The sequence below is a fragment of the Apiospora kogelbergensis genome (assembly GCF_038363985.1).
Source record: "Apiospora kogelbergensis strain CBS 113332 chromosome Unknown utg000006l_segment0_segment0, whole genome shotgun sequence".
NCBI lineage: Eukaryota > Fungi > Ascomycota > Sordariomycetes > Amphisphaeriales > Apiosporaceae > Apiospora > Apiospora kogelbergensis.
This window is the reverse complement of record NW_027117423.1, coordinates 2,242,689-2,264,862: the sequence shown is the minus strand read 5'-3', so window position 1 is coordinate 2,264,862 and position 22,174 is coordinate 2,242,689. Positions and strand designations below refer to the sequence as shown.

The following is a 22,174-nucleotide window of genomic DNA, read 5'->3' as shown; positions in this document are numbered from 1 at the left end:
TACAGTACAGCTGTCCTGAGGACTGATCTTCCGCCGTGGCAATTGGGATCATTGGCTATTGTGAAAGAGCAATCGACTGCTGTATTACTCGGTCCGAACTTGAAGGAGGCGAGCAAGGGAGAAGCAAATAAAAAGTATCGATATGGAGGCCCCACGATACGCCCCGAGGGCTCCTCCGCCCATATACATTGATGACCGGACGAGAGGAAACTCTGGCAGAGGTCACCCGTCATATCCTTCTGCATTTTCGCCAACGTTGGCATCCAATCCCATGTCGATACCAAACAATCGCCCGCGTACCGAAAACGACATCGCACCTCCACCGCTACCACCCCCCAGGTATGTCCCGGTCGATGGTCCGTCGCTCGATATCGCTCGGCAGCCCCCTCGTGATCACTTTGAAGGGTCTTTCAAATTGGGAAGTCGGGGGTTTGAAAGCGTTGGACACAGTCTTGACACAGATGGCCCAAGCTATATGAGAAGGGGAAAGCCTCAAATCCATGAAGGATGAAGGCTACCATAGCCTGGCATCTACCATGAACCTGTAAGTTAATATCATGACTGCATGTGCTTTTGTCCTGGCCACTCACATGCTTCAACCTCCAGGCCGTCACCTCAGGATTCGTTGCCAAAGAAGCTCTTCATGTCCCATGACCAGTACAGGCCCCGGGATAGCAACGACTACGACAACTCGTTACTCAAAAAGTTCTCTGCCCAGCCTCCAAAACGATCTGCACTTGGCTCATCAGTCAATGATGCACACCCGCGTTTTGGCTCAACTGAAAACCGCCAATCACTGCTCCCGCACCTGTCGTTGCCTATTCGGACTAGCAGCAACTTTGGAGCTGAAACATCGGACAGTCCTTTGCAGTCGGCCATTTCACCAAGAGGTCTCCCCTTCTCTGGAGCCAGCAGCAATGACTATCGTTCGCCTATTGAGCCCGTTGATTCAGACCGGTCACCTCTCTTCCGTAGCCGGCGTACTAACAGCGGCTCTCTGCCTGATGATGCAACTGTCTCCAGCTACGACAACATGGATGAGACAGATTTCCCCATGGAAGAAACATCGGGTATCAAGAGGCTTCACATCGATGACTCAGGACGCTCGGAGTACCAGAGGATGGGGCTGAAAAGACGGGCTTCTTCACCTCCGGGGGATGATTTGGTCATGCAGAGCCTGCCAAATTCTGGAGAATTACTACGCCGACGCGAGGGGGCCTCGCGACAGTCTCCAACCCCTCGGTTGACGGTGATTCCCCAAGGCAGCATGTCCATCTCTTCTGTATCTTCAGTTGGGCGAAGCGGATCATACGCCTCGAACATATCCCTTGCTGCGACTAGCATGACCAGCGGCAACTCGTTTGGACGAGTATCTCCCAACGGGCTCTCGCCTGTGGATGGTATCTGCAATTCACCTTTCAGCACCCCGATCTCTCTAACCCATTCGCCCCAATCCTCTATCTCTCGAGGAATCCCACACCACCGAAATTTGAGCGATAACCGACCACTTGCTTCTCCTCGCAAACTTTCGGATGTGTCTAAGACTACCATGTCTAGAATCCAAGGTTTCTTCATGTGCGAGTGCTGTCCTAAAAAGCCCAAGAAGTTTGAGACGGCTGAGGAGCTAAGGTAAGCAATACGCCATCCCGCCCCTTGCTAGGGAGCCGGGCCAATCAGTTCTTTGTTTTCTTATTTCCTTTTGCGCATGTAAGACTGACTCTTTTGCCAACATTAGCGCACATGCGGCAGAGAAGCAATATGAATGCTCCTTTTGTGGAAATCGCTTCAAGAACAAGAATGAGGCAGAACGTCATCAAAACAGCTTGCATGTTAGGCGGCATAGCTGGTCGTGCTCGGCCCTGCATGTTGCAGGCTATGATAAGGCATTCCACGAAAGTAGCAATAGGCCAGGCGAAGCTGACGCTTGTGGCTATTGCGGGGATGAGTTTGCGCGCAGCGGTGGCAGCGGCCGCAACCGCCAGACCACAGAACACGACTGGGACGACAGACTCCGCCATTTGCAAGAGGTGCACAAGTTCCGCGAGTGTAATTCCAGCAAGAAGTTCTTCCGAGCGGACCATTTTCGACAGCATCTCAAGCACAGCCATGCAGGAACAAGCGGGAAATGGACCAACATGCTTGAAAGCGCGTGCATGATTGAGGAGGAGCCTCCCCAACCACGATGATTTCAGGCACAACTAGTCATGTGATCCGGAGAGTCATTGGGTTATGGGAATGCATTGGGGGTCTCGAGAAACGAAACCCCAAGCGGCGGTTACATTGGGCACGCAAGTATACAAATCCTTGGTCGCAATTCTGCCGATCTCCCGCATAACCCAATTCAGTCATATATCGTATGTGGAAGAAAGGCCAGTCCCAAAACGGAAAAGGTCTCTTCTCGCCAAGGGGTGGCGCAGCCCTCGCCATCTTAGTGGTCCAAGTACGATGACTGCCACCTCACACCGATTTGAATGCTGCGCTGCTGCAATACAACGGCTAGGTTGCAGGGAGGTCCCATCTCACGATAGACGGCCTCGATATTTCCCTCATGTGGGACATGCGTAGGCTCTTGATTGATGCCGTGGCATGGGCAGTTGTGGGCAGTGTGTCACTGCCTGGTATTGGGGCAGTAAGTGAGCGACTGAGCTTACGTTATACTTGGTTTGCGTGCTCGGGCATGTGCTACGAGAAGAAGGCTTGGAATGGGCCTCCATTGTACAGTACTGGTTTTACGGCATAGCCTTCGCATCATCAAGGGGAGTTGGGCATGACTTACACGAAAAGGCGTCTACTGGGTTAGCTGAGCTGCATATTTAAATGTAGACGAGCGTGGGTTGAAGGGGGTTGGCCTTGCACCAATGGGGAAAACAGAAAGGTCGAACTCTACAGCATACAAATCCAGAATATCAAAAGAAGCATAAAACAACATAACAATATAGGAGGAAATCCTACAATACAATCAAACATCTACCGCCATGTTACCAATGTCCAACGGGTGTGAAATGTGTTGTTAGCCCGACACAACCGACAGGTCGCCGTTGGCCGACCGTGACGCCCGGCCGACATGAGATCTAGATTTGGCCCCCACCTTCTTGCGCGACCACCCGCCTGCGTGCTTTGCTCGCTTGCTTGCTGCATTAGCTAATGCAAGTAAGGCAGTGAGAGCGCAAGGGATAGTGTTTTGGTCGTTAGGCTCTACAATGAGAACACAACTGACGACCCATTTGGTCTGGTAATTAATTGCACGTCCCTTGCACGCTTGTTATTTTCGCTTCTAGGCTTCTAGGCTTCTGGGCTTTTCCGCAGGCTCATCACATGATTCAGCCCTATCTTACCTGCCTGCCAAAGTCAAGTGCAGCTGCCCCGCTACGACGAGGGGTAAAGCGTGAAGAAAAGGCTATTTATTCCAAAGGGTACGTACCGGGAAGGACCTCCGAGGCAGGAAAGTAGAACCCCCAGATCCGAAAAAAGTGAATGCTGTGGGTGAGTAAGGCTTTGTTTGCTTGCTTGCTAGCTTGCTTGCCGACTTCACTCTTCGACATTGACATTGACATAACATATACCCTAAAGCAGGTAAGCAATGCCTGCAGGCAGTCACGGCGGCGAATCACGTTGACGCCATCGCTTATTCTTCAAACGCTCTGGGCGATACTATCATGTCCGCATCTGCCCGGAAAGGAGACGCGGTGTACTTCTTCTAGTCAGCACCAATCTACAAGTTAGTCACACATGTACTGACAATCCCTTCAAAGACTTACAGTTACCAACCAACATGGCACTCGACCGGATACCTGGCAAGGACAACCTCTATGTAGGAGGGTAAGCAATTCTGCATTGGAATTTCACCGAGCTCCATTCTACCTGTCAACTCTCCTCATGCACAAGTCGTGGCTATGCACTGCAACATGTCTGCATTCATCTTGTCTGCAGTCTGCCACTGTTGTCAACTGGCTTCTGCCTGGCAGCAACGTATAGTCGACCGATGGATGACGTCTAACCTCTCCATACCATTGAGCCGCCCCGCCATATCCACCTCCTTTGGCCAAAACAGACACTGATAATGAACAGGGTCTTTGCATTGAGAAAACCTGACCTGCTTCAGGAGAGGAACATAGACCATGTGTTATCTGTCATCAAGTACTCCTTTGAGGGATGGGGCGAGGAAGCCAAGAAATTTGAGCATATGTCTATTGATGTGGATGACATGGAGGATGAAGATCTCCTTGTTCACTTCTCATCTGCCGTGCGCTTCATTGACCGCGGCCTATACCCGCCAGCGGCCGATCATGGCGCAGAAACCTCCCCTGGTTCTGTATTCGTGCATTGTGCTATGGGGAAGTCTCGGTCGGTGAGCTGTGCGATAGCTTATCTTCTCTACAAATACCCGCATCGCTACGGCGGAAAGCAGTTTGAGGCGTCAGCCAAGACTACCGCTCAGCGGCGAGAAACGGCGAAGGACGCGATTGCCCAAGCCCTGGAACATATACGGGAGGCAAGATCACTCGCAGAGCCCAATCCGGGCTTCATGCGGCAGCTTGAGATGTGGTGGGAGATGGGCTGCCCTGCCAACAGCGACGGAGCCGTCGAAGGCCACCCCATCTATCAGAAATGGCTCTACGAGCGTAAGCTAGAAGAATCAAGAGCTGCGCACATGGCTCCCGAAACCGAGTGGATTCGCTTTGAAGATGAGGCTTGCGGGACGACGGATCAACCCGCGCCCATGGAATCAAAGGATGCCCAGAAAGAGTTGAGGTGCAAGAAGTGCCGCCGAGTACTGGCCAATTCTCAGTTTATCATCGAACATAATGGCACAGGCAACGAGGCGAAGACGGCCGTGGCTTGCGGGCACGTCTTTGTGGAAACGCTGTCTTGGATGCGACCAGCACTCGAGGAAGGCGCACTTGATGGACGACTAAGCTGCCCCAACACCAAATGCGGCGCCCAGATCGGTCGTTTCGCATGGCAAGGGCTAAGGTGCAGCTGTCGCGAGTGGGTGTGTCCGGCCTTCTCATTGAATCGGAGCAGAGTCGACGAGTCTGATCGCTCTGCCGGATCGTCCATCCGTATGCCTCCCCGAAGCGGCAACCTCTAAAACGACGCAACGGCAATAAATAGAAAAAGAGTGATCTACTTCCAAGCCACTCAGCCCGCATAAATCCTTCCATCTTACGTGCAGACGGCAAAGGCTGCAAAGAGCTATATTACAGTTGACTGCTGACGTTGGACTGGTGATCCAAGCTCCTCTTCCCCGCTGATGACATTCATATGTAAACACCTCGCCTATGCCAACCCATGTAATCCTCCGGGCGGACCTTGCTATATGCACGCCTTGCGCTCTTTGCTGTGCCTCAGGCGGTGGATTGACTATCTTCTTCACAATGACAGGTCAGCTGAGATCAATTACCTACCATCGAAGCTGGCTAGCATACATTGCCATGTAGGCTCGCTCTATGCCTAAGAACTGTGTTTGTGTGTGCCGTTACGTTCAGACTACGGTGGGACTGGGCTAACACACGCCAGTGTTTACGAATAGGACATTGTCCTATTGCCATCGCTTGTCCAACTGTATTATCGGCAACGAAGCAATATCCTGCACAAGTCCGGTCAATACATCTCTAGATGTTTGATGACTTGAAATATTGGCATGTAGGCTCACCGCGGTTTCATTTAACGGACGTGTTGTTATACGTCGGATTCGCATTGATAAGGACCCTGAGTGCATGGCCACGATAGAAATGCGTTCATCACTAGGCCATCTTGCCCCTGGAAGGAAGGCATCGTAGCTTGCTCTAAGTACTGGCTTGGTAGCTTTACCAAGCTCTGTCCAATCCAACATGCGCAACGCGAAAGGACACACGAAGTCCCTGCCTCGTTTGTGATCCTAACTTGACTGACCTGATCAGGATCCTTTGCCAAGATAAATGCTTGTCTCGTCTGTCATATGAAGCCTGGCCAACGCAAGCTGAAGACAGGGGCCGGATCATCCGGTTGCATTCGAAAAGTGCCTGCTATGCCAGATGCGACTACAACGCCCCGACACCGCGGTAAGGGTAATGAAACGCATGTTGGTACTCCTTCGCACTCGGTTGCAGCATCATCCCGGATTCAGGATTCAGGATCCATCGTTGACAGAGATCGACGTCCACTTGGCGGACTGGGAACGCTGTCGACAGTAGTTCAACTCGCAGACCAGAACCCCCTCCCGCCATTGTTTGGCTGGCTGGGGCGTGCGTCACATAAGAGACACGCCAGGAGCTTGTCCCTCTTTGGAGTAGTGATATCCCTGAATGAGACTCTCTTTCATCGCGTGTACCCTTGTCGATCAAGTTACGTAGCAAGATGTGCCGCTTCTTGGCGTAGCTCATCTAGAGGAAGCTCTTCTCTTGACCTTGGCACCCGAAAGCCGGGCTGGTGAGGCCTAGTTAGTTGCCTGGATCCTCCATACTCCATCCAACATGGTCAAATACTTGCTAATGCTGTCTGACTCGTCGTATCAGCTTTCATAGCCGCCGAGAAAGCAACATACGGCTACTCAACTTGCGACAATGGCTAGCCCCTTTCCGGGCATCTCGATTCCTAAGTTTCCCTTCTTCGGACTACGCATTGACACCGACGGAGAGGCGCTAGGAGGGGGCAATCATCATTCAGCCCTACCTGTGGGATTTTCCCACTTTAGGCATACAATTTGGTACCTGGAAGGATTCTTGCCGTGGGGGTTTACGCACGCGGGGGATCATTATCCGCCCTTGACGGAATCTGCAAGGGGGATAAGGCGATCTATATATGGAAACCTCTCCTTGCCGAAGTTATCAAAAGACCATACTCTTACTACACAATTGCTGTCATCAATGACTCCCCGCGGGGAATCAAAGCACGCGACAAGGATCCGATGGTTCCTTCCCGAGGGAAGAAAGGTGACGAGTCCCGCGGTGACGCCGACATACAAGCCATCCCTTTGAAGGCATTGTGGCGAGATTATGGCTTTCAAGTTTGACAATCATAAGATCAGGTAGCCAGGTGGCCTGTACAGACACGCCATTTGCGTCAGAGGCACCGTGCTTCTTCTCATATTTTGCTCTCCCTCTCTCTCTCTCTATCTCTCTCCCCGATTCGGCCCAAGTTGGGCTTTGACGGGAAGGCAATGATATACGCCCTTCTCCTTGGCGACTATGAAACTCATCTTGGACTTTAAGTGAACGAAACCATCATTTACTAGCCAGACCCCGGTTTCCCGAGGCAGCCACTAGGCTCGGTTCACGGTTTAGACCAATTGCGTTTTCCACCATCTATCGGGCCGCTGCGGCGGGTGTTTGTATCACTCGCCGCGCCCTGTTTCCGCGCCGATGCCTCATTCGCGAGGTGGCTTCATCAAGAGAACATGTGTTTGGTGGAATGTGGCGGGGGCACCTCCGCCGATAGATAGACACCCCTTTAGAAACTATCAGGGGGTGAGCAAGGGAGAAAGCAAACGAAAGAACAAACAGGACATCAGCCAGCCAGCCGAGAGTGCCAGCTGGGCGATAGCCCTAAGTTGACTCTCACCAATGGTTGGCAAGCCACAAAGAAGGAACAAAGAGCGGTTTTTTTTTTCAAATGCGGAAATCCTCCCGCAGCTGAACTGGTAACGTGCCGTCTGCTTCCTTTTTCGGCCGATATGCTTAATCGAGATGCGGCGGGCCTGGCGGGCGGCCGCTCCGCTCGGGCTCGGTAAGCAAAAGAAAAGAAGAAGAAAAAGAAGGAAAGGGCTGCGATGAACGTATTGAGTAGCAAGCAACCTATTTTCAGGTGAGAGAGTGAATTCTGACGTGAATTTTGATTGTTTGCTTGCTCGGTCAAGGAGAGAGCTAGGCAAGTCAGCCCCCTGGCTTGCTGGTCAAGGGCCAGCAGGTCACCGAGCTCCAATTAGAGTAAGTAGACGGCAAAAGGAGTACCGAATATACATGGTTTCTCAATGAAGTATACATATAATGAACCATCAAACACCCCTCGTTTCCCAAATAAGGCACCGCCGCCTGCATACCGGACAGGGAACCCCCGAAGTAGGGAGCCGGGGCTTCCCGTCCAATCAGCGCACAGCGGTACTTCCGAATGAGTCGGGATTTGTATTACCAAAGGGGGGATCAACACCTGTCATCACGATGAGCGGAGGAGGGGGATATCGTCCTGGTCCTCACACCGACTCGCCGAGTGCACCGAGAGTCGCAGGGAAGAAAGCCCCCACCGCGGCAGGCAAAATTCGGAATGGCTGGGATGTCATACCCGCGCCGGTGCTACACCGGTGCTACACCGGACGATCCGCCCAAACCCGGCGCCTCCGCCAATTATCGTGGTTACGACGCAAGCAGCCCCGAGTGGGCGAGAAGGGGCACTGGGAAGCGCCGCCATCAGACTGAAACACGCAGCGAAATGTGGTGCAAGCCACAACGCAGGTCTCGTATGTGGTAACGAGAAGGAAAACGCCCTTTCCTGTCGTGGGGGTTTCAGCCACGAGTTCGTTACAGTGCTTGAAGCATGTTGTCCCCGTTCATGGCGATAAAGCCGCACGACTCGAAAGATGTATTCGTGTGTCTGGTCATCCATGTAGGTAGACAGTGTCACTCTTGCACTGTCAGCAGTGTATAATCTGGCGAACAAACTGAATGGATAGGGACGCCGGTTCGATGCCCGCCACCAGCGACGTGTAGAACACGTACTTTAATCAGTATGTCGTCAAGGTGACCGAGATGTACCCGGAAATAACGTCAACCATGGTTCTTGATAAGCCTCCTAATAACCGGCCCTTGTTCAGAACAAGATTCTCACGCCTCCAACTGAGATGCTGATGCTAGAACGTAGCTAGCGAGGTAGAAAAGGGGTATGGACAAGAGTGTACCTCTTCTATCATGTTGTACAGGACCCCATCGACTTGGTCCTGGGTCACGGTCAACCCCCAGCTATGCCAGCAGATAACAACAGCAGCCGTGTGGGATGAGTAGCTTGACTAGATGCCATTACATCAGGCTAGCATACGTGAGCAATCGGACCCCCACCTTCACTCCCGGCTCGGTGTCGGATGTGGAGCTTTTTTCAGTCCGAAATGTCGGCCACCCCATGGGGTGGCCGAACAGAGAAGGCCATCATCGCATTACTGATGCCCAGTCTGGTGTGGGAAAACTTGTCACCTGAAGTTGTTGTTGTGGGTGGGTGAACAGGCAAGGTGACTTGATGGTGCTGTGGGTGCTGTACATGGCTTGGGGTCTGACGTGTCAGATATTGTACATGTAGGCAGCGGATAAGGTATTTTCATGTACTTCAGAAAAAAATCCTCGAGCAGAAGAGGTTGGGGTTTGTGTGAGGCCGTTGCGACATGTCGGTCCCCCCCCCCAGTGGAGCCAGCATTCTGGCTCCGTATAGCGCATCGAAATACGCTCAACGTGCCCGATCATTGCAAACCTGGTAGACAGTTGATCGGTATTCTTGTTTATACTGTAGGCCGACGCAAATTCGTTCTTCTTTCCTGCTTGGGGCAGCTATAATACCAGGAAGATGGTCACGCCGTGGCTGCAGACGGCCCCCGCAGATATACCCCATAGGTTCATATATCCCGCGTATTTGTAGGCATCGTGAATATGCACTAGCCGGCTTCTGTGTAGATCACTATTGGCCCAATGATAAGCTGGGGACTTGGATACTGCACTATCCGTCTGTTTCTAATATGCCTTGCCCAGGAAGGAGGGCGAGTGAGATGGTCAATGGCCTTGGCCGGGGCCATGGTAGCGTTCTAGGCCTGCGGGGGATTATCAAGATTCGGAAAGCCGTGGGTTCAGTAAGATATATTGGTATCCATTTGGCGATAAGCCCTTGACAGCACCGTAAACCCGCTGTTGGAATACAAAGTATGGATCTTGAGCTGACGTGTTAGTGAGAGGGAAATGGGACCGCGGTAATACCCGTCAGACGGGCGAATTTCATCAAGGCGGAGATGAATGGTCGGCTATCGTCTGCAGTTTGCATCTCTGCGTGATATTACGTCGTATTGCAAAATGAATGTACTCCGTCCGCGGTATACTTCCGCTAGGTTTGGAAGCTGGGCGCCAATAAGTATTGAACTATAATCTGCAGAACTGACGATGCCTTGTCACCCGATGCCTTTGCGGAGGACGCATGCAATACCCAACCAATATCCACACATTGATTGGGGACAGCCTGCCACCCCAACCAATACAGACCCATCTGATTGCTCCAGGCCATGTCAGATGTATGGCGGCCGCGCTTTTACGCGAGAGGTAAGCACTAGCCCAGTTGAGGTGTGCGCAAAACCCATGGGCTGAAAGGAGCAGCAGAAGAAGTGCGGTCAGAATACCATTCGAGTTGATAATTCCGATGAGACTCTGGCCTTTTGTAGAGTAGCGATAGATCCATGTCGTGCGTGACAATATAGTTGCGGAATTGCTGGCCACGGCTTTCTTCGGCACCGTGGTCGAAATGCCATAACCAACTAGTCGACAGCAGTACGACCGCGGGAGGCTTTGGGGAATCGTCATCGGGAAATCATCATAGCGGTGAGACTAAGTATATGCTTGCTCTCAAAAGTAACGAGGCTTGCTGCGGAGTTGGGTGAGGCGCATCGCGGTAAGACAAACTCGTATGACTGGGCCGACGTTCGGATACAGGCTCAAAGGATCGAGTTCTGGATGAAAGCCTCGGGTCGAGGGTGATGCGATTTGCGATTGCCATTGCTACGTGTCATAGGTGCTACATACGGAGCACCAGTAATATTGCCGTACTGAAGAGCGGTATAAGTTCACCTCATACTTCGTGGTCGTTGCCGGCAGCCACAGTCACAGGCAGTTGACGCTTTGACGACCAATCGGAATTGCAACACCTTTCATGCGTCGAGAAGAGTGCATATTGGTCTTGGTGATGCAGTCGAGCTGCATCTAGGATACTTCTTCCTGCTCCTGCTGAGGCATGGGACTCTTCCGAGTCGTATGATGGTACCTATACGTGAGAATCCTCCCGCGTTGCGACTAAAGTGCTTTGGACTTGCACCGTCATAGGGTTGAGGGCTTCATGTGGCAGGGTTCTGGTTGACAGTGCAGCGCATGGTGCAGGCGCCGGCAGTGGACGGTCTTTGATAGGATGCACTGGAAAGCATCCCGGAGATGCAGCGCCGGCGAAGATATCAGGGGTTATCCTTGGGAACAGCTGGGAAGAAGGAAGGGTTGCTGAGTCTTTCACGGTTTCGTCGAGACATCTCGACTTGCCGTTTGCGCTCCTCAGCTTGCCGCTTCTTGGTAAGTCGTTGTTGATAGAAAGTTCTGCATCAAGTCAGTCTAGGTAAAGAAAGCGAGTTTGCTAAGCGGGGCAACCTTTGCAGCTCGAAGACCCGCGGTTCTTCGTCCTGAGAAGCTTTCTCAGTGCTGGTCTTGTCCTGTCAGGTGTCAACATAACTGCTTTAGGATCTCATGTTGGGAAGCTGGCGAACCTGATCCTTTGGCTTGGGGTCGTCCTTCTTCTCATCCTCTGACTTATCGCCCTTGTCCTTGTCTTTACCCTTGGAGTCTTTGTCGCCGGACTTCTCAGCCTCCTTCTTCTTGCGTTGTTTCTCGTCGTACTCCTTCTTTGCCTGGGCGATGATCTCATCGTCGTTCTCCTTCTGCTTCTTGGCATCGACAGCAGCTTGGTCAATGATGGGCTTACAGAAGCGAACTTCCTTGAGATGAGCCTGGCAGATGTAGAAGTGATCCTGCTTGTCCGGCGTGACAAGAACGCTCGTAGAGGGCTTGTAGCACAAGTCACAGCCTTTGGCCGATGAGTCGGCGACCTTCCGGTGATGCCATACGTTGGGAAGGGACATGATGATTAGGGACAGAGGTAGAAGCAGGCTTGAGACTTTCCGGTGGAATGCAATGAGTGGGTGATTGAGGCCGTCGTACTTGACACTTCGCCGTGGTCCCCCGGGCCAGCTGTTGGCGGGGCTGTGCTTTGGGCGGGCGATTGGTGGGACATCAGTCAGGGACCAGCGCTAATTCCCGAATCCCATACAATTTATATTTCGATGCTCCAAGATTCTGGACGCCCGTGCCGCGAGATATTGCCCAGGAAACTTGGACGGATGCGAAACAGAGTCATTGCCATATATTATGTACTATATCATTGATGGCAGACCAACAGACCCGTTGCTTGCGCAGAGTGGTTCGGATATCTTGTATTGAAGGCCTAAGGAGTTGAGGCTGAAGATCAACTGAACCAAAGGTACACATGCACTAATGAACCCCTAAGATAAAGATTCCTCGATAAGGAGCCCAGGCACCATCAAACAACTTCGTCATTGGCGCGCGGTAACATCAACCACTCGCTGCATTTCGGATTTCTGCAGCCTTGCCTGAATTAACGATTCCCTGCTCTCAAACCAGACGAGCAGCAGATCAGTTTAGCTTTCTGTTCTTGTTCGATGCGCCATCTCGGACCATTTCATTTCTACTCTACACCCTGCATGACGAAACACACCGGGGAACACTTGCCTTGATTACCTCCCGCCATCATGCTTGGCGGACTAGACACCCGGAAGCTAGGTGTCGTCTTCAAGTCCAGACCCGACATTCTGAAAGGGATCGAAAAGGCTGCCGATGACCCCTCGAGGGTCCAGCTATTCAACAACATCGCCGACTTTGTCTACGAGCAGATCGGTGACCCTTCCTCTTCAGAACCGGCCCTCAAGCGCCGTCGCGTCGACATTGAGCCCAGCGCCAGCAAAAATGGCACCGTCGCCGCCAATGGCGCAGCTACCGCTTCGAGCGCAGACGTCGCCTCCGAGAGCATTCTGCTCGAAGTGAAGGACATCTCGGTCTCGGTCCCCCAGCGCAAAAAGTTTGATCTGTGCTTCACGGCCCAGCATCTGTACGCCCGACTCCCCAACACCACTGCGCCCGTCGCTGGCATGATTTATGCCTGGAAAGACGTCGAATACGCCTTCTACATCCCCGTCCCCGAAAAGACCCAGGTGCAGCATAACTATATTATCTTTCCGCCAGACTCATATCTCTCTTCTCTCTCCAAAAACTCTACACCCTCGGAGACGGAGCCCCTTGTTTTCACGGTCTCGGCAGGCGCGCCAAAGCCCGGCGCGATAGGTGGCCCTAACGCCAGCGCGGCCTCAGCCGTCTCGGACTCGTACAGCACGCTGTTCCATTGGGCGATCAACAAGTGCCTTCAGGCAGGCTCCAAGGGCGTTCACGTCGTTGCCACCGACCCCGCCAAGTTCCACAGTTTGGTAAAGCAGTCGCACAGGCCGAAAGAGAAGGCGGTACACGTGAAGGCGTTCCGGGGCTCCAAGGACGGCTTTTTGTTCTTCCTCGAAAACGGCATCCTCTGGGGCTTCAAGAAGCCCTTGATGTTCATCCCGCTAGACCGAATCGCGGCCATCAGCTACACCAGCGTCTTGCAGCGCACCTTCAATATGGTGGTTGAAATCTTCACCAATGAGGAAGGGGACGTGGGGGCGACAGAAGAGGTGGAATTTGCCATGATAGACCAAGAGGACTACGGCGGCATTAACGAAAAGTATGTCGCGAAGCACGGCCTTCAGGATAGGAGTATGGCGGATCAACGGAAGGCCAAGATGCAGCTTGCGGAGAACGCAAAGGGTGGTAAAAGGGTGCCGAAGGGGAGGCTAATGGCGAGGCCGAAGATGACGGCCTGACCGAGCTAGAGAGGGCTGCCAAGCTGGAACAGCAATTACAAGACGAGGAGGATGAGGAGGAGGAAGACTACGACCCTGGAAGCGAAGCAGACAGTGACGGATCCGGAGCAAGCTCGGAAGACGATGATGACGATGACGATGCAGAGGGCGAGGAGATGGACGAAGAGGGCGACGGGGACGGGGACGAAGCTTGAGGGAACGTCATTGTACATATCCCAAACGAAATTGGACACGGGCAAAGGCTCAAATGTCTCTTAATTAGGCGACGACTGCTGTTCAGTGTGTATACGTCACGATACCCTCCTTGTCCGCATATGTATTTTCAGCGCTTCAATCAGGCAGTGGGGAAGGGACTTCATAGTTACGGCCTGCTTAGATACCTACCTACCTACTGTATGTACGATCAAGGACGATGATGACAGTAAGCTTTTTGGAATGCATATTGAATCGAGGCCATCATGGGACTGAGGACCGATATCTACTCTAGTTGAAAGAAAGGGGAGCTGGCGGGGTGCACGGGCCATGTCTCCCGCCGACCGCCGACCGGTGCGGGATGGCGCCTATCAAGCCGAGACCCAAAATTTGAATTGAGCTCACCTTTCAATGCATAGCAATAGCTTCACTTGAACCACATCCACCACCACCACCACCACCACCACATACTATCTATCGTCGGATCTCCAGCGCCACCATGTCGGGCGCTCCAAAACCCATGCGCCTGCCCCCCGTGAAGGTGCTGCGCGTCAAGAACCCCAACAAGAAGCCCGAGCAGCCTTGCATGCAGCTCATGTCCTCCGTCCTCGGTACGCAACCCGCCCTCTCAGGCACACCCGATTTGGCTGAGGGAGCCATCTTACTGACATGAACCGCGCTCTCCACAGCCTGCTGGGCTTCTTCGGGATACAACACCACCGGCTGTGCACAGATGGAGCAGGCCCTGCGCAATTGCATGGATGCGCCCAAGGCGCCACCGCCGCGGACCAACGAAATCAACTACCACTTGTCGCGATTCCACTCCAGGGTCGCCGGCGTCAAGAAGAGGTAGACGACGACAAAACCGAATCGCCTCAAGGCATCGAAAAAGGGGGCGCTGCCTTGTGACGTCGACGACTGGCGGGGACGAAGGGAAAATAGGATGAGCAGTTGGCAATTGGTGTACGAGGAGCAATAGAGGAACCTCCAGAGCGAGCTTGTTGTTAGCCCTGTCATCGACACAAGGGCCGAGCTTTATCAACCGATCGCCATTCTCTCCGCCAACGGGGCGAGCACCAATGGAACCAGCCACTTGCGATCTTTATGGACAACACGCAGAGTTGGACTTTCTTTCGAGTTTACCTGGGTCATCACGCCTCAATCAGGTACCCAGGGAAGGGAAAACGAATAGACAAAAAAAAAACATTTACAGTCAGTGTACACCAATACCACAGGGTATGGCGAGGAAGCCGGTAACAAAGCATAGACTGGGCGTTTACTCTGATTTAAAATTAGGAGCAGGGAAAATGGCAGACTTGAAAGAGCTGTCGTAGTCCAAATTCCGTGTATGATCATGTATAAAAAAAATACAGACACATGTACAAAACTATACTGCAGACCTCTCCAATCAATTCGCTCTCTGCTTTGATGATGTACGCGGGTGTTCTCTCTGGTCTACCGCAACGAGACCAGATCTGGACTGGTGAAGCAAGTGGACTTTACATATTGTGCCAGATACCATCCGCTCCCCTATTTGAAGCTGCCTCGCCTTTTGGGTGCGTACCCCCGGGGATACGACTAGCTGATGTGATTCTGAGCTGGCATGCAAACGCCCCTTCATCCCCCCATCTCAGCACAAACACGGCAGATGCAGCGATTGATAGTTGCTGCATGTCTTGCCGCTTGGCGTCGCGCTTCCGGTCTGGAGGTAGACCTGCCAGAAGTTCCCGTCCATTTTGCAGACAAGGAAGTTCAATTCTACCAGCAAGTATCCCTACAGTCAGCGACCCCGAAAACCCGACGTCTTTGGCTCTCCATTTAAAGAATGGAGACTTACGTCGACCCCAATTACTGCTCTTCCCCGTGATGATGGTATCGCCCTCAAGCGCCCATACATTCGTGCCGGAGCCGCCCGCCGTCGTGTTGGCAAAGGTCAGCGTCTTATAGCTGGTCGCGTCGTCGCCGTTGATGCTCAAGTACCGGCTCGTGTTGGTGCTCCGGATGGTGCCGTCGATGTTGAAGTACTCGCTGCTGGACTCGGGGCCCATGACGGGGATGGATGCTGGCGCTGGTCAGTCATCCGCCTCAGTCGACTTTTCCCCACGAGGCCGTGTTTTCTCCTTTCGTCTCTTCCCTCCCCCTCTCTCTAAAATATTTCTCCCCATGTCATATATCTCTCTCCTATTTCGAATTTCGATATACAAACCAAGAAGAAGACGAAGCTCCAAAGACCAGAGAACAAACGCAGAGAACAAATATATGAATCGGTACTTACGATCTTGGGGGTATGCTTGCAAATAATAGTGGAAGATTGGATCTTGAACCGCGCGGATTTGCTCAGGCTTGGCCGCAGCCTGCGAGGCCAGCAGAGATGCCGCTGCAGCCAACAGCGATGGGAGGGACGAAGAGAAGCGCATTCTTCGTTTGATCTGTGTAAGATTGAATTGAGGAAACAAACAAAAACCCCCACATGACCATATGCAGAGATGCAAACGGCAGGTAGCCTAATATAATAAGTGACGATCAAGAGAAGGCAAGTGGTAACTGTACGTAAAGGGACAAGTCGCATGCGGCCATTGGCACCTCCGCCTTTCCTCATAGGATAGTCGATCGCAAACGGGCATCCATCTTCCGCTGTTACCGGGTCGAGACCATCTCTCACCACATCGTCCGGCGTTGCCTAACCTAAGTGCTGTACTCAAACCTTGTACTGGCATTTCCCGTTGTGACCCTCCCAACCTGCAAGCCCTGATCTCCGTCCACCCGCCCGCAATGGTTAATGTTCCAGCGAAATAACAAAACCCGTCAAATATGTAATGCCGAAGCCCATGGTGGCTCTGATCTCCGTGATCTTTCTCGCTCGCCGACAAAAAAAACGAACAAGCAAACAAGAACCTGGAAAGTTTCATGAAATTGCAGTGTATATTCACTCCTATATAATGTATTGAGCAGGCTTTGGCAACTATCCATCTTCCCCTGATAGTCGTCGGACTGTGAAGAGTCCATCCTAACGGTCCGCTTCTTCCTCTGGCTCTCGTTCACCGTAAAAGAAAAGCCATCGAACCCCCCAACACGCAAGATCGCTCACATAACCTGACCGCTCCTTCGCTTTCGCGCTTGCAAATCAGAATGCTAGAAAGGTACTCGAATGAACCCCAAGCAGAAAGACGCCTTCGCTTTATAACTACCACCGGTCCGTGCAACAAACATATGAGAGAGTAGCATGGGGAAAATCAGGGGCGATAAGTGCAGAAAAGGCGTGGGGAAAGGATGTAACCGCCCGAGGAGTTTTCGTTGTGCCCCCTGCTGGACTATACCCAACCCGGTGCATTGCTGTGACCTTTTATTATTGTCTGTTGGCCAGAGAAGATCCCTGACTTCCCAGGCACTGGAGCATATACTGGCTGCATAGCTATATGTCCATTATAGAGAGAAAAAGGAGCGAGCGCAGATGGGGTATTCCACCAACCAAAAACGTCCTGGTATCTCGAAGAGTAAATGAGCGTATCAAATCCAGTCCACATCTTTTTGCCTCCACCCAAGAGCCCCAAAAGAAGTTGACCTGGTTCGTAAAGTATGTCCAAGAATGGTAGTCGTAAAGAGAGTGTCGTGATCAGTCGCAAATAAAAAGGAGAAGCAATAACAAAGGGACTTGGTTTTTCAAAGTTGAAAAGGACAAAACAGAAAGTGGTATCAATGGGATGCGTCGTCTATGCGGAGAACTGTACGCCGTTTCAGTGTCATGCAGATGTAAAGGTGAATTTTGTCGACCATATTGACCCTCAGAGGGTCTATTAACCACCCACGCCAATGCCTCGGTGGTGATGATGATGATAAGGATGATAAGAAATAAGAATTATGCCGTCGTGAGTGGTGCGAAAGGAGGTCGATCGGAGCAATCGATAATATCCATCTGCCCCAAGGTTCGAGATGCTCAGCTGCTATCACCGACGCAGAAAAGCTCTATTTCCCCGACGCCGCTGGGGTTGTATTGGTTGCGCATGCCGTCTCGGAACTCCATGAAGGCAATTTGGATATCCTCGTCACTCTCGATGTTGACAAAATCGCCATCTTCGTCGCGGTATCGCAGCTTCAAATTGCCCCTACCAATCGAGCTGGCTGTAAACCGGGAGAGCTTGGCGTCGATACGGTCAATCATGGATTGATACGTTATGTTGAATGCAACCACCAGCGTAATGTAGGTACCAGTATCGTAGAGCACCTTCACCTTGAGCTGTGTGGGAACATCTCCTGGGCTGAATAGTGCGCTGCCTGGTGTGGCGGTGCCAAGCGCCGGCGAGACGGCCGACCTGTTGTCTAGTTGAAGCGGAGCCGGTGCATTTTGTTGGGCAGGGCCAGGGGTGCTTCCGCGCGGGTAAAGAGGCTGGGATGGGAATTGTGACATTTTACCACCGTACGAGCCATTGGACTGGTGCATACGCTCACGCTGGACGCCAGGGCTTTGTGTGTTGGATCGCATTGGGAGGTCCTGCTGCATAGGAGAGCCTGTTTGAGATCGCGGGATGTTATTTTCGTGAAGGTGCGCAGGTATGCCAGGTACAGCAGGTACAGGAGTATTGCTGTTCGTCCTCCTACTCTGGTTTTGGGGGCCGTTTATATCTGGGGTACTATAGGACCTACTCCTTTGTTGCGCAGCAAGGCTCTGCGCAGAATTTGAGGCCATGGCAGGCAGTGAGGGTCCACGGGGGTTTCGTCCGTTCATACCATATGCGTTCACTGGAGAAGGGCCATCTCGTGAGGGCGCTCGAGGCATGGCCGGCGCGGTATAACGATTGGTAGGATCCTCCCAGCCCATTGGTGTTCCGGCTTTCGGGAAAGGGTACGCTCCGGCACCGAATTGCATGCTACCAGTCGTGCTTGTCCGTGTTGAAGCAGGCGAGTCAGTGGTGGGCGAAAAGTACGACTCTCCAGGACGAGGGCCAGGCGAGCCTGCTGGGGGCGGCATGCGTGTGTCGAGCGGTGGAGGGATCCTTGGCAGGGCATATTGAGGCGGAGGGGCTCGGACCATAGTAGAAAGCGACATGGCACTTTCTCCTGTAGCAGATCGCGCCCTCAAGCTTGAGTGTGATGCATTGCGAGCCATCACGCCACCTGTAGAATGCTGTTGACTGCCAAAGGATAGGTTGGGCGTAGCTGAAGGGGCTTGCTGAGACGCTTCCTCGTCGTCATCACTTTCGTTCTGCTGCGCGTAAGGGTTCTCCAACTGTTCAGTATTGCGCATCCAAGTAAAAGAAGGAGCTGACTGGTCCACTGGGCTGGCAGCAGAAGGAACGTTGTCCTTCCTCTGCTGGTCCAAGCCAACCGCCCACTTCTTCATTATCTCCTCATTACTGAATTTGATAACGAAGTTTTCCACACCTGGGTCGCCTTTCCACCATATTTGAACGGTATATGAGCCTGAAACCGAGTACTATTAGTCTGAAAACGAGGATAGAAGTGAGCATAGGAGATAACTTACCTTTTCCTGCAAAAGACAGCACTTCGGTAACATTCGTCATGAAGATACGTCCTTTCAGTTGAAGCTTATTGTTCTTGTTGCGAACCTTCGGTATTGTCGATTTCGTTTTATCCTTCTTGTCCTTCGACTTGTTCGGCACTACTTCCTTGCAGCAAAGAAGAATGCATTCGAAGAGATAGATTTCGTACTGTTCCCAGTTAGTTACCTTGGAAGCGGAAAGCGAGGGACGTTGGGGAAGTCGTACGAATTTCTCTTGGTCGTTTCGGCCTGTGACAACCGAATACATCCCGTGCAAAAGAAGGCGGCCAAACGAGTCCACTCTGTGGTTCTTCCAGTCGTCGACCCTAACAATCAGATCTTCGAGGGCTTCGTCGAGTAGGTCACGGTCCACGGCTTCGTTGGCCTTGGAAAGAGTCCTTTCAGCAGCTGCTATACCCAGGGTGAGATCTTTCTTGGTCTCCGGGTCCTCGCTCTTCTTGAGAAGATCCTAGAATGTGTTAGTTCTAAATGTAGTACACAGGGGTACTTTCCCAAACATCGTCTCATGCGATCCCAAGTGATTAACCTACTTTCAAAAGAAGCGGGTATTTCACCAATCTTTGCATCGGCTTCAACAAGAAACCATCCAGCGTGTTGAAGTCGATTGCCACGGGGTTCTGCACCAGCTGGATCTTGTCAAAAACCTGACTCGCAACCTGAGCCGCCTTACGCTGGTTGGCGATGAAAGGTTGATAGATACTAAAGCCCTCCTCGTACGTGACGAAAGGTGCTCCCCACTGTTGCGCATCCTGGGACATGGAGTTGGCTGTCTCGACTCGGATCAAGAAGCGACGCTGGAAGTCCAGAATTGCGTTGATGTTCAAGAAGATCGAGTGGACAGTGTCGCCCGGGATTACGCCGCGCTGTTCCAGGGCCTTTTTGAGCCCGTACAAGTTTTCCAAGTCTTGAACGTATTTGCGCTCTGTGTCCACCATTTCCTTGATAATGTGGTCGCGATATGTCATCGATCCTCCAGCGGCGCCAGCGGCATTATCATCAGGAAATGGCTGCTCGGCTTGCCTCAGCAAGCCTTTCTGCTCGGCATTGTCGAGGACCGTGTTTATTACCGAGGTAACCTGAAGAGAAGAACTTGTCAGCGCAGTAAAAAGAAAATGTCAAGAAAAGGGAGGTCGTACCTTGACAAACCCCGTCGTATCGTTCCCCAAGAGATCGTTGATCACAAAACATTCGGAATTGGGAATCATCAGCTTTTCCAAACAGGCCTTTACGAATCTGAAGACGGCAAGCTTCGACCGTTTGGCGTCACTACCTTCGGTATCCTTCACCACGAGGGGTTCTGCAGGCTGCAGCGAGTTGTAAACGGCAAGAAGAGGGTAACCTGTCCGTAGTAGTTGCCACAAAGACTCCACGGGCCCTCCATGTTCACCAGTAGTCGATAGCTCGTTGAGGGTATTCAGATGTACCTCGAAACCAGGAACTTGCGTTAATCTCTGTTTGAGCTGTACGCAAATCTGGTACAAGGATCGAGAGGCATCGGCTTTCTCGTTAATAATATTGACACTCGCCACAACGGGACCTCCCCCTACCAGGGTACTAGCAGAACCCATTGATGTCAAGGATGCGCTCGATCCCGTGGTGAATGTCGAGCCAGACAGCTGGCTCTGGCGTGGAGCGCTCATAGCGCCAGGAAAGACAGGAGCCGTCTGCGTCCTCAACAGGGCTGGGGCATGTGCCATAATGAAGCAGAACTCTGCACTACTCCATGCGCTCACCCGACCTGCGTCAGTATTTGTCGATATCGGAATGCGACAAAAAGACTGGTCAGAATGAAGCGAAATGAGTGACACAGCTTCGTCCCGGGGGCTTGGTACTGGTCGCAAATTTCTGGTGAATATTACTCGCACCAACAATCACAGGAACCGTAAAGTGGGAGGAGTTGTCACGTGTGCGCAAAGTAGAGTACACAGGAGTCCGTGATGATGGACTGGAGTGCTGCTGTAGGGGGGTAGACTGAAGATGAATGGTGTCGGTCGGTGTCCCCTGTCTGTCAATTCGAGAGCAATCAACCAAGGTGATCACAAGTTGCCACGACACGTGAATATCGAAAGCGGCTATGAACAATGGCGAGTCAACTGTGATTGCGCAAGTTGGCAAGCGGGCGTTGTCTTCGTTGTCGTTTTCAAGGTCCGGTACCGAATCTTGTTCTTCAGTGTTCCCAGATTGCTAGACAACTCCAACCAGAGGCAGTCGAATCGAATCGAGTACGTCAAACGCGTGGCCTTGAACAGTCTGGAGCACCAAGCAGCGGCGGTGATGGTAATGGTAGTGGTAGTGGTCGTCGTCGTTCTCGTCGTCGTCGTCGTCGTCGTCGTTGTCGTCGTCCTCGGACGTACGTCGTCCCCTTCGAATGTCGTCTGCAAGGCTAACGTCAAGTTGGGTTGGGTGGTCGAGCCCGTGGTCCCTTGTTGTCCGCAGGGAATCGGTGAGGTTGTTTGGTTTCCCAGCGTCTCTCTCTTCTGTCGTGCTTGTCTGTCTGAATGCTATGTTTGGCGGGAGGACTTCGCAGGCCGAGCGAGTTAAAGTTTCCTCGTGTTTCTGCCGATGATGGTGTCGTTGCGCAGGGCAGTCTCTATAGGCCAATAAGGGAACTTGAAACGTGGAAGGCAAGGTGACCGAGAGCGGCGGTTAGGAGGCGGCCAATGTCAGTGTGCAAGGTCGGGCTACTTCGGGCACACTTTCCAAGCTCCCCACGTCTTTGCTGGATTTTTCAAAAGGACGGGCGGCTGCAGGTGGTTCAGGCCGTTGGGTTGGATCGCTTT

The 22,174-nt window shown here is 52.4% G+C and overlaps 7 protein-coding genes across 7 annotated transcripts; 4 read left to right on the top strand and 3 right to left on the bottom strand.

Annotated features, from left to right (window-relative positions):
• Positions 1 to 536: 536 nt before the first annotated feature.
• PG998_009577 (uncharacterized protein) lies at positions 537 to 2,186 on the top strand (the record flags this gene model as incomplete). Its single annotated transcript, XM_066876393.1, has 3 exons — positions 537 to 544; positions 607 to 1,629; positions 1,736 to 2,186. The coding sequence occupies 3 exons, from the start codon at positions 537 to 539 to the stop codon at positions 2,184 to 2,186; spliced, it is 1,482 nt and encodes a 493-aa protein (XP_066728549.1).
• A 1,586-nt stretch (positions 2,187 to 3,772) lies between these two features.
• PG998_009576 (tyrosine-protein phosphatase yvh1 protein) lies at positions 3,773 to 5,092 on the top strand (the record flags this gene model as incomplete). The annotated part of the gene is made up of 2 exons (XM_066876392.1): positions 3,773 to 3,819; positions 4,069 to 5,092. 2 exons carry the CDS (start codon positions 3,773 to 3,775, stop codon positions 5,090 to 5,092), a joined length of 1,071 nt encoding a protein of 356 aa, XP_066728548.1.
• Positions 5,093 to 11,164: 6,072 nt separating this feature from the next.
• Positions 11,165 to 11,839, bottom strand: PG998_009575 (uncharacterized protein; the record flags this gene model as incomplete). The annotated part of the gene is made up of 3 exons (XM_066876391.1): positions 11,165 to 11,300; positions 11,352 to 11,413; positions 11,468 to 11,839. The coding sequence occupies 3 exons, from the start codon at positions 11,837 to 11,839 to the stop codon at positions 11,165 to 11,167; spliced, it is 570 nt and encodes a 189-aa protein (XP_066728547.1).
• Positions 11,840 to 12,526: 687 nt separating this feature from the next.
• Positions 12,527 to 13,878, top strand: PG998_009574 (Histone chaperone; the record flags this gene model as incomplete). Its single annotated transcript, XM_066876390.1, has 2 exons — positions 12,527 to 13,577; positions 13,649 to 13,878. The coding sequence occupies 2 exons, from the start codon at positions 12,527 to 12,529 to the stop codon at positions 13,876 to 13,878; spliced, it is 1,281 nt and encodes a 426-aa protein (XP_066728546.1).
• A 497-nt stretch (positions 13,879 to 14,375) lies between these two features.
• On the top strand, positions 14,376 to 14,729 carry PG998_009573 (mitochondrial 37S ribosomal protein mS37; the record flags this gene model as incomplete). The annotated part of the gene is made up of 2 exons (XM_066876389.1): positions 14,376 to 14,487; positions 14,566 to 14,729. The coding sequence occupies 2 exons, from the start codon at positions 14,376 to 14,378 to the stop codon at positions 14,727 to 14,729; spliced, it is 276 nt and encodes a 91-aa protein (XP_066728545.1).
• A 777-nt stretch (positions 14,730 to 15,506) lies between these two features.
• Positions 15,507 to 15,924, bottom strand: PG998_009572 (uncharacterized protein; the record flags this gene model as incomplete). The annotated part of the gene is made up of 2 exons (XM_066876388.1): positions 15,507 to 15,634; positions 15,714 to 15,924. The coding sequence occupies 2 exons, from the start codon at positions 15,922 to 15,924 to the stop codon at positions 15,507 to 15,509; spliced, it is 339 nt and encodes a 112-aa protein (XP_066728544.1).
• Positions 15,925 to 17,810: 1,886 nt separating this feature from the next.
• Positions 17,811 to 21,091, bottom strand: PG998_009571 (pleckstrin-like domain-containing protein; the record flags this gene model as incomplete). Its single annotated transcript, XM_066876387.1, has 4 exons — positions 17,811 to 19,294; positions 19,356 to 19,842; positions 19,925 to 20,470; positions 20,531 to 21,091. The coding sequence occupies 4 exons, from the start codon at positions 21,089 to 21,091 to the stop codon at positions 17,811 to 17,813; spliced, it is 3,078 nt and encodes a 1,025-aa protein (XP_066728543.1).
• Positions 21,092 to 22,174: the final 1,083 nt, after the last annotated feature.